A 13953-nucleotide genomic window follows, 5' to 3' on the forward strand; every position below is an offset into this window, starting at 1 on the left:
TGAAAGACTTTAAAACCAAGTAACTATATCATAACACTGTAATTAAAACTCAAGTTAAAGAATTGAGAATTACATCTATTAAAAATATATAAAAATACATTCACATTGTTCAGCCATTCATTGAAATAAAAGAACCTACTAAAAACTTTATTACCTTCCTAGAATGATCTGAAGTAAAGAGAACTTGGGTCAATGAAATGCTGAATAGGACCTACCAGTTCCTGTTTTCTGACAACTTAACAATATCAAGTGGAAAGGTAAGAAAAAAGTCAAAGCCAACTAAAGATACAGACAAAAGATCCAGGATCTGATAAATCTAGAATACTAAGTATAGCCTTTCATGCCTCCTTTTATGTGTCCCTACAAGTAATAATTACTTTTTTTTTTTTTTAAAGATTTTATTTATTTGACAGTGAGAGATACAGCGAGAGAGGGAACACAAGCAGGGGGAGTGGGAGAGGGAGAAGCAGGCTTCCTGCTGAGGAGGGAGCCGGATGCGGGGCTCGATCCCAGGTCCTGGGATCACGACCTGAGCCGAAGGCAGACGCTTAACGACTGAGCCACCCAGGCGCCCCAGTAATAATTACTTTTATGGCCTAACTTGCTACTGTAGATTCTTATTATACCTAGTCAAGGATTTAAGAAAGGAAAATTAAAAACCAAAGGACCAAACAATTAAGATCATTATCACCACTACTGTTCTAAACTAAACAACTTAACATGGCTTTATCAAACTGGGACCTGAATTTCAAATGGCAATTCTTGTTCCATTTATTTACAATGTGCCCCTTTAAAGAAAATCTCATTCAGAAGAAAAAATTTCTTGTTACCTATTCAAATCCTTTCCTAATATTTCATTTTTCTATAATTATAATATCTTTTCATTAGCCTTTTAGTCTGCTACAACAGGGACCTGTTTTATCTTCTTGCCTGAAACAACCAAAACCAAAAACAAAACAAAAACACAGACAAAATAGTAAAAACCAGCCTTTATCAAGATGATGGACAGTTATCCTTGAGATATGGGAAACAAAGGAAGTGAGTCCTTCATCTGCCCCAGCTTAGTGCCTTGAGACAGTTTCCAGACTGTGACACAGAGAGGAGGTTTCAGGTGAGCCCTGGCAGACTCTCTGAGTTGAACATATGAGGTTGAAAGTCCAGAGAGACTAAAGACCAAAAGAAAGGGGCGGCGGGGGCAGGGGGGGTACTGAAGAGGAAAGAGATGCACCAAAAAAGAGCTCTGGAGATCTTCAGAGGGTATTTAGCTGAGTACTAATCAACACTTCTATGTCAGACAACTACCCAACACCAGGCAAAGGACCACCTGAAAGGATTAAAGGTAACAGTGCCCAGCACTTACAAAAAGCCAGTAACAGTGCCTGTGCCCAAGAGTCAGAATATGTAACTTTATGATTCCCAGGATACTGGGTGAAGTATATAACAGGATCTTGCCTCAACAGTCAAGAATAAGTGATAGTCAAAAATAAGTCCTAGGTGAACAACTGCTCTGTTTGGACCTAACAAATCTTAGTTTTATTTAATAAAAATTGTATATAAAGTGTACAAAATGATTTGATTTACATATAAATATTAAAATGATTACTGAAGACTGATTAACATATCATCTCTTCCCATTATTTCTTTCTTTCTTCTTCTTCTTCTTTTTTTTTTTTTTTTTTTTGGTGGTGAGAGCACCTGAAATCTACTCTCTTAGAAAATTTCCAGTATTCAATACAATGAGAGTAACAAATATTAAAAGGAAGACCTAACTGCTTAGGAACAAATTGCTTCCAGAACCAAGCTCTGAAATATTACTGGAACAAAACAGTCTCAAGAATATTAATCAAATACAAAAGTATCCAGCACCCAACAAGACAAAATTTACAATGTCAGGCTTCTGATAATAAATAACTAGGCATGCAAAGAAATAACAATATATGACTGACAAGGAGGAGAAAAAGTCAATCCATCTATAGTGACTCAAAACTGACAAAAATATTAAGCACTAGATTAGAGAACTAACTAAAGGGAAAGGACTTAAAATTGCATGTGATTCAAGGTGACATATTTTTAAAGGCACTGATTCTGAGGAAGATGAATGTAAAAAGGAAAGAAGGGGTGCCTTTTGGAGACTGAGTAGTGAGGAAGAAGCAGAAGGGGAAAATTTAGAATCTAGCAAGGCAAAATAGAAGCAAAAAATGGAGGACACAACATTGCCTCCAACACACACATACACACACACACACACAAAACTTACAGACTCCAAACAGGCTGCCTGCAAAGAAACTTTTCTTTTTTACACTGACAGAAGAGGAAGATCTTGAAATCAAGTTACTTATAAACTATCCCAAATGCACAACATGAATAAATTAAGACAAATAAAATCTACACAAGCTACAAAAAGAAAACAAAGAAAATTAGAACCAAAACAACTTAGATGATTAACCTATCTCCCATCAAACATACAGAAACCAAGCATGAAGCAGAAAACTATAAATAAAAAATGAAAAACCTCATATATATGAAACACCATACTGAAGCAGAAATTCAAAAATTAAAAATAGAAATGAGCCCCCCTCACCTCAATAAAAACCAGGAAGCAGTGAAGGGAGTTGAATGAACTCAGGAAAGAAATAACAAGATAGTGAAGAATAATTTAGAAGATGCCCAAGGGAGAAAAAATGCAAATGCAGATTTAAAGGGGCTGAACAAAGGCAGGAAGATAATAAAGAATAGAAAGTGGTATAAAGAAAAGAGAGAGAAGGTGGCTGAGATGGAAGACAGGAAAAGAAAAAAAAACAACTTATTTATGTAATTGGAGTCCCTAAACAAGAAAAACAAAATAATGGGACACAATATTTAAAACTGTAATCCATGAAAGTGTTTCAAACATAAGGCGAAACCAGAATGTATATATATAAGAATATGTAGAAGAATATGTAAAATTGTATGTTCTGACAAAACATAAATAAAATCCTAAAAAACAGGAGAGGAAAAGTAGAGACAAGAATAATTCATCAACAGTTGTGCCAAAATAAGTGAGAATTAAAAAATATTATTATAAATGACTAACTTGAGAATAGTTGGTTAAACTAAAATACAGTAAATGAAGGCATTTTTAAAAGTCATATACAAACCAACAGAAAAAGAAACCCCCCCATATCAAAAGAAATTTTAAAAAGTAAAACAGCAAAAAAGTAACATAAACACAGCAAATTTAACATAACAAATAATAACAAAATTGTAAGAAAGATAATTGAGACTGCACCTATCAGTTATATCAATAAATAGGAATAGATTTAACTTATCTATAAGGCAAAAATTTTTTTTAATTTGGCTCACAAAGTAGGAACCAACTATGCTGCATACAAAACACACATCTAAAACATAAGGATCCAGAAAGGCTAAAAACTAAAGGATGAGAAAAAGTATTCCAGGCAAATGGAAATAATTAAGAAAACACAGACTGTGATTAATTGATTTAAGTAGAATTCAAGAAAAAGCACTGAATGTAACAAAGGACACTTTTTAATAGTCACAATTCAGAATGAGTAAGAGGAAACTTTAACACAACATTCTCTATATAAGACAGATCAAATGTACAAAAAATAGTAAAGATACAGAAGACAACATACTCAGTAAGAAAGAGATTATGGTTATATACTGAAATTTTACATTCTGAATACAGAATACACCTACTTAAAAAATACACATGGTACTTTCTCAAAAACTGACCACATATTAACTGACAAAGAAAAGAGTCAGGAAATTTGATCATTATAAATCATTATAAATACTCTTTAATCACAACACAGTAAAACTAGAAGTTAAAAAAGTTTTTTTAAAAAATAAAAATGTTCTTCCTCTGAAAACGAAAAGATTTTTATTGAACAGGTTTTGGGTAAAAAATAATATAAACTGAAATTACAGATTTTCTAAAAAATAATTAAAAACTTAATACACATTACAATAAACAAGATATATCTGAAGTAGTGATCAGAAGAAAATTCACAGCCTTAAAAACCTGCATCAATAAAAATAAATAAATGAATTAAATTCCCCCACTTAAGGTAGAAAAATAAAACAGTAAATTTTTTTAAAATAAGGAAATAAATAATAAAGGTAAAAGAATTCAGTGGAGAATGGGGGTGGGGGAAACTAGGCATAATAAATAAATCATAATCTTATTATTTTGGAAAATAGTAACAACAAAGACAAGTGACTAGCTAACTTAAAGAAAAAAGGGAAGAACACAAATCTACAAAATATCAAATGACAGAAGGGAAATAACCATTGAAACAGAATTTTTAAAAAATCATGAGACTAATTTCCAGACTTCTTTGCAAATAAATCTGAAAAGTTAGATGAAATGAGTAATTTCGTAAGAAAAAATTATTTATCAAAATTGACTCCATTAGATAGAAAGCTTACAAGACTAATTTCTCTAGAAGAAATACAGTTAATTATCAAGGAATTATGCCACACACACACAAAAAAAAATCCCAGATGGTTTCACAGGGAAATTCTACCAAATCTTTAAAGAGCAGAGAGTTGTGATGCTATGAACTGTCCCTAACTTTTTCGGGGAGAATAAAATACACATATAAATATTAAGTGTAGGGGCACTTGGGTGGCTCTGTCGGTTAAGCATCTGACTTCAGCTCAGGTCATGATCTCAGGGTCCTGGGTTCAATCTCTACATTGGGCTCCCCGCTCAGCAGGGAGTCTGCTTGTCTCTCTCCCTCTCCCTCTCTCTCAAATAAATAAATAAAATCTTTTAAAAAGAAATTAATTAATTAATAATAAATAGATAGATAAATACTAAACGTATTCAACAGTATAGCTGCTGCACTGGAAGTGCCAATCCAAACCTTGTATGTCATAAACTCTGTTCAATATCAACCAGATTTCCAATTTGCAAGAACCATCTCAAAATCACCAGCTCAGGTTCTAAAATTCTATAAACAGGGGCGCCTGGGTGGCTCAGTCGTTACATGTCTGCCTTCAGCTCAGATCATGATCCCGGGGTCCTGGGATCAAGCTCCACGTTGGACTCTCTGCTCAGCAGGAAGCCTGCTTCTCCCTCTCCTGCTCCCTGCTTGTGTCCCCTCTCGCTGTCTCTCTCTCTCTGTCAAATAAATAAATAAAATCTTTAAAAAAAAAAAAATTTAAATAAAATAAAATTCTATAAACATCCTCTCCTGGCTTCCCCTTTCTGAGAAATTCCTAAGACCTAGCCAAGGTAGATTTTCCTTTACTGTAAAATAAGCTAAAAAACTTAGCCTTGCTCAATCAACAGGTTTTTCTGGCATTTTTTTGTGGAGTGAGCAGTGGAGAGAAGGAAAATTCAACACAGATAAGGATTAGAGAATATTTCAGATAATAACAAACAGAAACAGGAATATAAGAAGTGACAGCAGTTTGGGGGATAAAATGAGAAATTTATCATACTGGAGATAAAGAAGACAAATTCTGCAGAGCTACTTGGGAGTCATGCCCATAAGAGATGATTGCTTTCTATCTAGGGATGACAGAGGAAACTATAATGTTACTTATACCAATTCTACTAATAAGGAAAAGAAATGATGTGACTAACTCACTTACCATCTAGAATACTGAGAGACTAAAAAACTATATGAAAAGCACCTTAAAAATATTACATGGCAGAACATGTCATTCTTCTTGGATAAAAGCCAACAGAGTGGATAGAAGAACTTAGTGAGAACAGCATCTGGAGATTAAAGTTATTCAAATGGCAGAATTAAAGGCAGAAAGTTAAAAAAAAAAAAAAAACACCACCAAAGTCATAAGGAAGTAAACTACTACTCTTGTCTCTACTCCTCCTAGCAGGTAACAACTAATTAATGACTGATGAATTCAGGAGGTAATGCTTATCAAATCCTCTTCAGGTAATTCATTTATAACTGTCTTTATTCCATTAGATCAGTTATTTCACAACTGAAAAGGTCAGATGGCTTCTTCCAAGATTGAATAACACTCTTTTTAGCAAATGTCAGAGTGACAGGATCACTTTGTCCAGGGGGAAAAAAAAAAAATCAAGTTTTTAAAAATCCATGTGCCTGGAAAATCAAGCGTATTTAAAATCCTGAGGTATTTGAATTTTTGAGAACTCAGTAGATCCCATTTACAAACAATTAGTCTTTATCTTTACAATATCAGAGAACATTAGAACATGGCAAATTTTCAAGATAAACGAACAGAAACACACTTTAAACTGTTCCTACCCTTTCCACCCCCATCCCCAATAAGTATCTACCAGCATATTCTAGAAAGCAAAGCTTCTTCATGCAAGTGTCCACCAGAAACAAACACCACCACCTGTTCCTAAAATAGCTAGTGATGAAACAGAAGGACAGCGAGAAAGCTGGAGAAGAGACTATATACACTGTGCAGGGAGGCAGAGTGCTCTACAACTACTGGCATGCAGTGACCGTCAAGCAGGTGAACAGAATCACAGGCAGAGGCTACCAGCTAGAACCCTTAAAGGGGCGGAATGCTCCAAGCAGAAAACCCAACTTCCGGTTCATCTCATTAAGAGTTTTCAGTGAGGAAGAATTCTACCACCAAAAGGACTAAGGTTTGTAACAAAGAAAACTCTCAGGAACAAAACAGCAATTACAAATGCTAAGTTCTTCCACAAATGAAAAATTTATGTATACTTTAGAGAATAATTTAAGTATGTTCCCTATTTACACTAAAAAAGCAATACTTTTCATTAAAATTAGTTGTTCCATAATATAATCTCATCTTTACTAATCATATGGTAAAGTATGTTTCATTATTTGTAACTCAAAAACAGGGCACCTCCAAAATGGAGTTATTTTACCCTACACTGAAGAGAGGGCTTTGGCTCTAATTGCATATATTAATGGATATACAGATTATTTCCAATTTTTATAATCCTACAGTTTAGCTCAGGGTAATGACTAATTTATCTAATTAGAGAACCTGTCATGCATTTTTCTGTTTTTATTTTTTCTTTTCCTTAGACTATAAAATGGGGTATTTCTAACAGAAGATAAAGACAATGAGGATATTCTAGAAATTAGCAGAAAATTTAATTCTTTGGCACACTTTAAAACAGTTCAAAAATAAAACACTTAATGTCACAAGAAGACCAACCTAAAATTTTCCTGCCATAATGAACAGATACTAAGGAAGAACATTAGAAACCCAACTTAATTAAGGATATGCATGGAAATAAAATGCATATATCACTCCACTTCATCAGTGATAATGTTGTTAGTACATATTAGACATACAGAGTCCTTATACTGTGTATTTTCCAGGACAATTCTAAAATCAAACATTTTATGTCCATAAATACATTCATACTTGTCAAACTATATATTCCTAATGTTGGTTGGAATATGATGATAAAGTTATAGTCCTTAGTCAAATATTTTGACTAAGTGTAGCTTTATTCAAATATAACTCCAATGTTGTAATCTGTGATTAATACAAATTCATATTACATACAGCCTTCTACCTGGCTACGTTGGTCCAGGAAAACATTTTTGGCATTGCTCATTTTTTTTTTTAAATTCATGCTTATTTTCTAGTACTAGAAAATGGGGGAGGGGAAACAAGTTTAAAGGCAAAAACAAAAAACAAAAAAAGGAAAAGATAGTCCCATTTCAGTTAAAAGCAATTGGATTATTTAACATATAGCCTATTCACTAGACCAAGGATCAATCAGCAAACTATGGCCAGCACATCAAATACAGCCCACTGCCTGTTTTTGTAAATAGTTTTACTGGAGGGGTGCCTGGGTGGCTCAGTCATTAAGCGTCTGCCTTTGGCTCAGGTCATGATCCCAGGGACCTGGGATCGAGCCCCGCATTGCGCTCCCTGCTCAGCGGGAAGCCTGCTTCTCCCTCTCCCACTCCCCCTGCTTGTGTTCTCTCTCTCACTGTGTCTCTCTCTGTCAAATAAATAAAATTAAAAAAAAAATAGTTTTACTGGAACAAAGCCCTGCCCATTTGTTTACTTATTGCCTATGGCTGTTTTCACTCTACAGGGGCAGAGTTAAATAGTTGCAACAGAAACTATAGGACCCACAACATCTAGAACTTTACTATCTGGCTCTTTACAGAAAAAATGTGAGGGCCCCTGCTCTAGACCTTTTAAGATATAACAGAAAGTCTTTACATTAGTGCTAAATTAAATAACCTTAGTTTTCCCTAATTTATGATTTGACATACACTGTTAAAGTGCCCTTTATCTGAGTCCTATTAAATTAAGGTTTAGCTTTGTTGCTGTGTTCACTGAGGTTTCCCATGTACAAACCATTGTATGAGGAAGAAGCTGTGAAGGTTAGCTTTAGATTAGCAAAGGCTATTCACTATTCCCATCAGATTTGTTTGTTTCCTATTTTTCTTATATTGCTGTAAAATTACCATTTCGGAGTCACTGTGAGAGGCCTGACCCAGGCTGGGTGCAGGCCCTAGCTCAGAGTGAGAAGCTTGGTCAAGGGAGAGAAGGGGCTCAATAATGTCATCGTAATCATCTTCCTCTGTATCCCCCTCCCCATCAGCAAAAGTACCTCTAGTCAAGAAATCGGAGCGCGTCCGCGCCATTCGAGCTTTCTTTTTATGGGCCGGTCTGGCAACCTGCTTGACCAAATGATAAAACAGATAACACAACAATGTTTTGTTTTGGTTTTTTTGGAGATGATGCCAATGAAAGACAGAGAGCTCATGAATTTCTTGAAACATCCCTCCACCCCACTAGTAGTGTCCTTTCTACTAGAAGTGACAGAGATAACCAAAAGCAATCCATATACATTACTCTGGACAAAGGACAAAAATGAAAGCTAAATCTACACTGTTCTCCACAGCCAAGGAAATCATCTTTCACTACCATAATATGTCACCAAAGCCACTTGCATAAATTGCCTTCCTTTTTTAAGCAACATCTTTTTTTGTAAACATAATCTGGGATTTTAGTCAACATTCCCTACCTGAAGTACACCTCCCTGAGTATAACAGACTTAACTCATAGCTTCTTTCGAATACACACTTGGGAGTAAATGCATAAATGAGGTCCTCTACCTATAAGAATAATAATTTCCAAAATAGGTGCATCTATTTTGCATAAAATATAGATAAAATTCAATACTTACCTCTCCTTGGCCCGGCCCAGTTAACTGCACAGGTTTCCAAGTTGGTTCACCTTGTTTACGGAGTTGAGGATTTCCACTGTTTAAGGCTTCCTTGTTGACACTTAGGATAATAAACAACAGGATTACAATTCAATTCCTAGCAGACATCCCATGGCAGCAGTCTTAAAGTACAGCATGAAATACAGCCTAACAAGCCAAATCAAAGAATTCTAGCAAATTACATAAATACTTCCAGATCTTATTCAATTCCCAAAACAATTTTTTTGTGCTTACCTAATTAATAGTATTATCAAGAACTGACATGTTTGACTGGATTACTAGAGGCCTGTCCCCGATAATCACTGGGTATATTCCACTATGACATATGTTTAAGAATAGTAGCAGCAGAATTAGCTCAAGAAAACAAATGGATTTGATGATAAGGGAAAACGCCACATCCCCAAATCCTTAGAATTAGTCTTAGAAGAGACCTTTTATTCTAATCATTATAAAATACCTGATAAGTAGCTATCAAGTAATATAGATCCCATTACTTTGTTTAATACTGAGATGGTTACTATTAGCTAGCAGATTTTCTTTCTGAAACCTCTCTGCAGCTTTCATCTACTATCGTAGTTTTAAAACTTTGTTATTCAGAACAAAATCAATACTAGCAGGATAACAAATTGTTATCAAGTTAAAGGAGGTGTGCCATACAGAGGTGTTACCTTGTGAAAACTTAACTTTGCTTGAATAACCACAAAATGTGACTACTTTATCATTAAATTCTGTGTAGAAATGGGTATGTGATGAAAATCTGAATAGAACCCAGGGCTTTCATGGCCCCAATTACCTATATTAATTCAGTACCATGATTCTTAAAATTTATCAACAACATATTGCTAATCTCTCCTTAGCAGAACTATAAGCTCATTGAGAATCATATATTACCTTCTAGCATAGTGCTGGGTTTAAAGTAGACAATAACTTATAATATAAGTTGGCTTGTAATTGCTCTATCATTCAAAATCTTCCATTTAGTTTTTACAAATGAAGACCTAGGGGCTGTAAGAGGTTATCTTGTCCTTTGCCCTATGCATTGAATCTTAAAACAAGCCTAAATAGATGGCAATCTTTGCTAGCTAAAGGCTTCTCAGAGATCTCCCATTTTGACCAATGTATGATTAAGCCTAGCAATCCTAGGCTATGCTATCCTAAAAGATTTCCTTTTATTAAAATCTCTTGCCACAGTTGAGCCTATTGGCCTTTGCTTTGTTCTAAAAAGAGGGAAACAATTAACAGGACCTTTGATAGCACTTGACAACCCTAGTCAACTTTTAAACTCACAGCATTTTCTTTAGATTTCTCCATGATTTCTTTTTTTGTTCTCCTTCATTAACCAGATGAAGACCACTATGCACTTATCTATGGCATAGAAAGAATACTAACGTTACTTCCTAATCATGAAACTCAACAGTGATTCCTAATCATGAAACTCAAGTTCTATTCCCAACTATTTCTCAGTATGTGACCTTGAACAAGTCATTTCACCTCTGTAGGCCTCAGTGATCTCATCTATAATATGTGGAAATGGGACAAAATAATTGAGAAACACCAACATTTACGATTCTATAAAATGCAACAAGAGAAGATTTGAAGTATGAATGTTACTTAAGCTTTCACATAAACAACCTAATATATAATCATCTTGAAGATAAGTAGATCTTAATGAGGTAAAGCAAACTAGATCGAGTAGCCCTAAGATTATTTATCTTGGAAAATGATAAAAGGAGTTTACAAGAATTCACAAGAATGATTAATGTTTTTGAAATCTATAAGTAAGCCTTCTACAGAACACATTCATGGATCCAACAGCTACACACACACTCCTTACATCACTAAACTTAATCAGAATGACAGGAAATAATATTTTTAACACTCTGATGGGCTTATATATGCTACACAAGGTCTTTGAACTTTGGGGCAATCTCTAGGTTAATGGGCAAGTATAGGACCTCACGCTGTCATTTAGTTCAACTGCATTTCATAATACCATACAAAAATCCCTGATGGAAAAATATCAATGATCTCTTTCTTGTATTTACAAAGGATCTATAAAGTCTGTACATAATTTTAAAGACTGAAAGATTAAAAGCTCAAACTACGATGAGAGAAAACGTTATTTTCACAGCAAATGTGAAATTTAATTTTTTTATCCCTAAGATATATACCCTCCTTTTACTTAAACATTGACATTCTCCCACAAGAACTGAAAGAATCCACTATATACAAAGACTTAATACAAATTTCTTAAATTTTATAATCTTTGTTTTCATGATCCATCTAAAAAGTGCTTTTCCATGGTGACCACTAGTTAAGAAAACTTAAAAGTATAAAGAACTTCCACTTATATGAGCCATCTATTTAAGTAGTCAAACTCTTAGAAAGTAGAATGGTAGTTGCCAGGAGCCTGGAGAAAGGGGAAAGGAGAGTAGCTGTTTGATGGGTAATAAGAGTTTCTTTTACAATTACGAAAAAGTTCTAGAGATCCACTGCACAGCAATGTGCATATAGTTAACACCATGGTCCTATACAATTAAGAACGGTTAAGATGATAAATTGTATTCTTGTGTTTTTTACCACACAAAGAAAGTATGAAGTACTTAATGAAGACCATAAATAGGCTAATCGCTGGGACAAAGTACATTAACTTTAAAGCCTGACACTAACAAGATTGGACTTGCCACACCTGAGAGATCTAGGGCAACCAGCATTTGCTGAATGCCTACTGGGTTTACAGGCACTGTACTGCCCTTCACAAATGCTTTCTCACTTAATGAGGAGGAACCAAAAAACTCTATCTGTGCTTAGTCAAAGATTTCTATGGTATAATTTTATTCAATTTCAGGTAGCTGCTAGAGTCAACAATTAGGGAATTTTTTTTTTTACACAGAGAAAATGGCTAATTTCAGTAGCACCCATACAAATAGTTGAGATAGATTAAGACACCTTAATAAAATTTTCCAAAAAGTTTCCCATTTACACATAAAATAAATAAGCATTTCACTTACAGGGAAATACTCATATTGTCCTTTGGCATAAAGAAAATAACCCTAGTAGTTCCATCTCTGGAAGGGTCATCAGATTTGTGGCTATAAGACTGAGCTGGTCTATGGTGTTCTCTTTTTGAAATACGATTATTAGAAACTTTAGAGGCTACATTCAGTTGGGTGCACATTCTGTCTGTCTTGGATAATTCCTTGGTAGTAGCAAATTGGCATGGGCCTCCTTTCCTTTCAAAGAACAAGGTGACAGGTCGGTCCTTCTGGGGTAGGTGAGCAGAAGGACTGTCTTTTGGAAGAAGAGCTGCATCTTTTACAGTTACTGATGGAGGCCCTACTACATTCGGTTCTTCCTTATTTGGGGTATTCAGAATGAGGAGAGAGGATGGCCTCTCTACTCTTTGCTCTGATGGATGGAAAGATGGTGCCAGGAAGGACTCCCCAGTTCTTGGCTTTTCAATTGTCTTGAAGGCTTTACGCTCCTTCTCTAAAATATCTGTTTGCTGACGTATCTGTTCCATCATCTCTCTTTCATTCTGTTGCTGCAACTGCTTTTGCCTTTCTTCCTTCTCAATGTTTAGCTTTTCTAACTTCTTCAGCACAGTATTAGAAGAGTCTGTATTCAAAGATGTAACAACTTGATTTTCTCCTGGGAAGTGGTACTTTCTGGCTTCCCTGTTGATATCCAAAGTGAGAGCTGAAAGTGTTTCTTCACTTTCTAATAGCTTGTTTCTCTGGATACTTGTATCTAGTTGGGAACTTGTTTTCAGTGGGTCTTGTTGAGGAATATAAAAAAATGTAGGCAAACTATTTGAAATATAGGGGTCTCTCAGCTGTGGCTTACAGGTAATAGATTCAGAACTGCAAACCAGTTTTTCCTTCATCGTCCCATTCTTCAAATACACTGAGTCAGAGGATGCTCCTTTTTCAATCAATGTATAGTTAGTCTCACTTGAGGCACTGAGGGCATTGTTCTGTGAATCAAATTTTGGACTGCTAGATATTTTAGGTGACTGAAACTGCAAGTCTCCTTCATCTAAAATTATGGACTCCAGTTTGCTCTTCTGGCTTTCCTCACAACTCAGAAGTTCTAAGCTTCCTTGAGAGCTTTCACTGTCAGGTGTACCCTGTAGAGACTGAAGGCCTTCAGGCATCAGTTCTGTAGACCATCTACGTTCCTCTGAAGGAGACACGCCACCAAGAGAACGAACTTTCAACAATTCTAAACTAAATATAGCTTGCTCTAGTTCTCTCATTCTCCGACTTTCTCTTTTGGCCCGACCTACTTTTTTTTGGTGGAGATCCTCCAAGGACTTAGGTCTCTCTCTTACAATCACTTCTTCCTGCAAGTCTACACCACTTTGGCTTCTGGCTCTCTCCTGTCGCTTGTTTGGGGACTCTTTCAAGCGGTCCATTGAAATTTCCTGGCTAATTCGATTACTCTCTATCACAGATTTACATTCCTCTATAGCTTTTACTCTGTTGTCAAAGGAACAATCCTCCCACTCTGAAGGGTCTGAACCCTGAATTTCCAGAGCTCCAGATGGCTCAGTATTTGCCAGTCCAAGTTCTAGTTTTGTTTCTTTCAGTCTTTGTTCTTTTAAAACTTTAAATCTATATAAAAACAGGGAAAAATGGGTTAGAGATATCTTCTAGTTACTACTGGAGAGAATACATTTTACTGAGAATTTAAGAAATAAATCGAGAGTTCCACATTTTTCTTCTTAAGCTAACTTGGGTACACATTTCATAATTCCATTTCTATGA

The 13953-nt window shown here is 35.3% G+C and overlaps 1 protein-coding gene across 10 annotated transcripts in view; it reads right to left on the reverse strand.

The window, feature by feature from the left end:
- The window catches only part of MYO9A (myosin IXA), a 272310-nt gene that overhangs the window by 93997 nt on the left and 164360 nt on the right, over positions 1-13953 (reverse strand). For 6 of the 10 annotated variants that reach the window (XM_034993654.1, XM_034993659.1, XM_034993658.1 and 3 more), the window contains 3 exons: positions 12196-13800; positions 9146-9245; positions 8421-8636 (listed from right to left, as the gene is read on the reverse strand). In XM_034993654.1, the coding sequence (XP_034849545.1) occupies positions 8421-8636; positions 9146-9245; positions 12196-13800 (1921 nt within the window). The remainder of the gene's footprint in view (positions 1-8420; positions 8637-9145; positions 9246-12195; positions 13801-13953) is intronic. The other 4 variants (XM_034993656.1, XM_034993657.1, XM_034993662.1 and 1 more) reach the window with 2 other exon arrangements.

The sequence above is a fragment of the Mirounga leonina genome, unplaced genomic scaffold (genome assembly GCF_011800145.1).
Source record: "Mirounga leonina isolate KUSES-001 unplaced genomic scaffold, KU_Mleo_1.0 Mir_91, whole genome shotgun sequence".
In the NCBI taxonomy this organism is placed as follows: Eukaryota; Metazoa; Chordata; class Mammalia; order Carnivora; family Phocidae; genus Mirounga; species Mirounga leonina.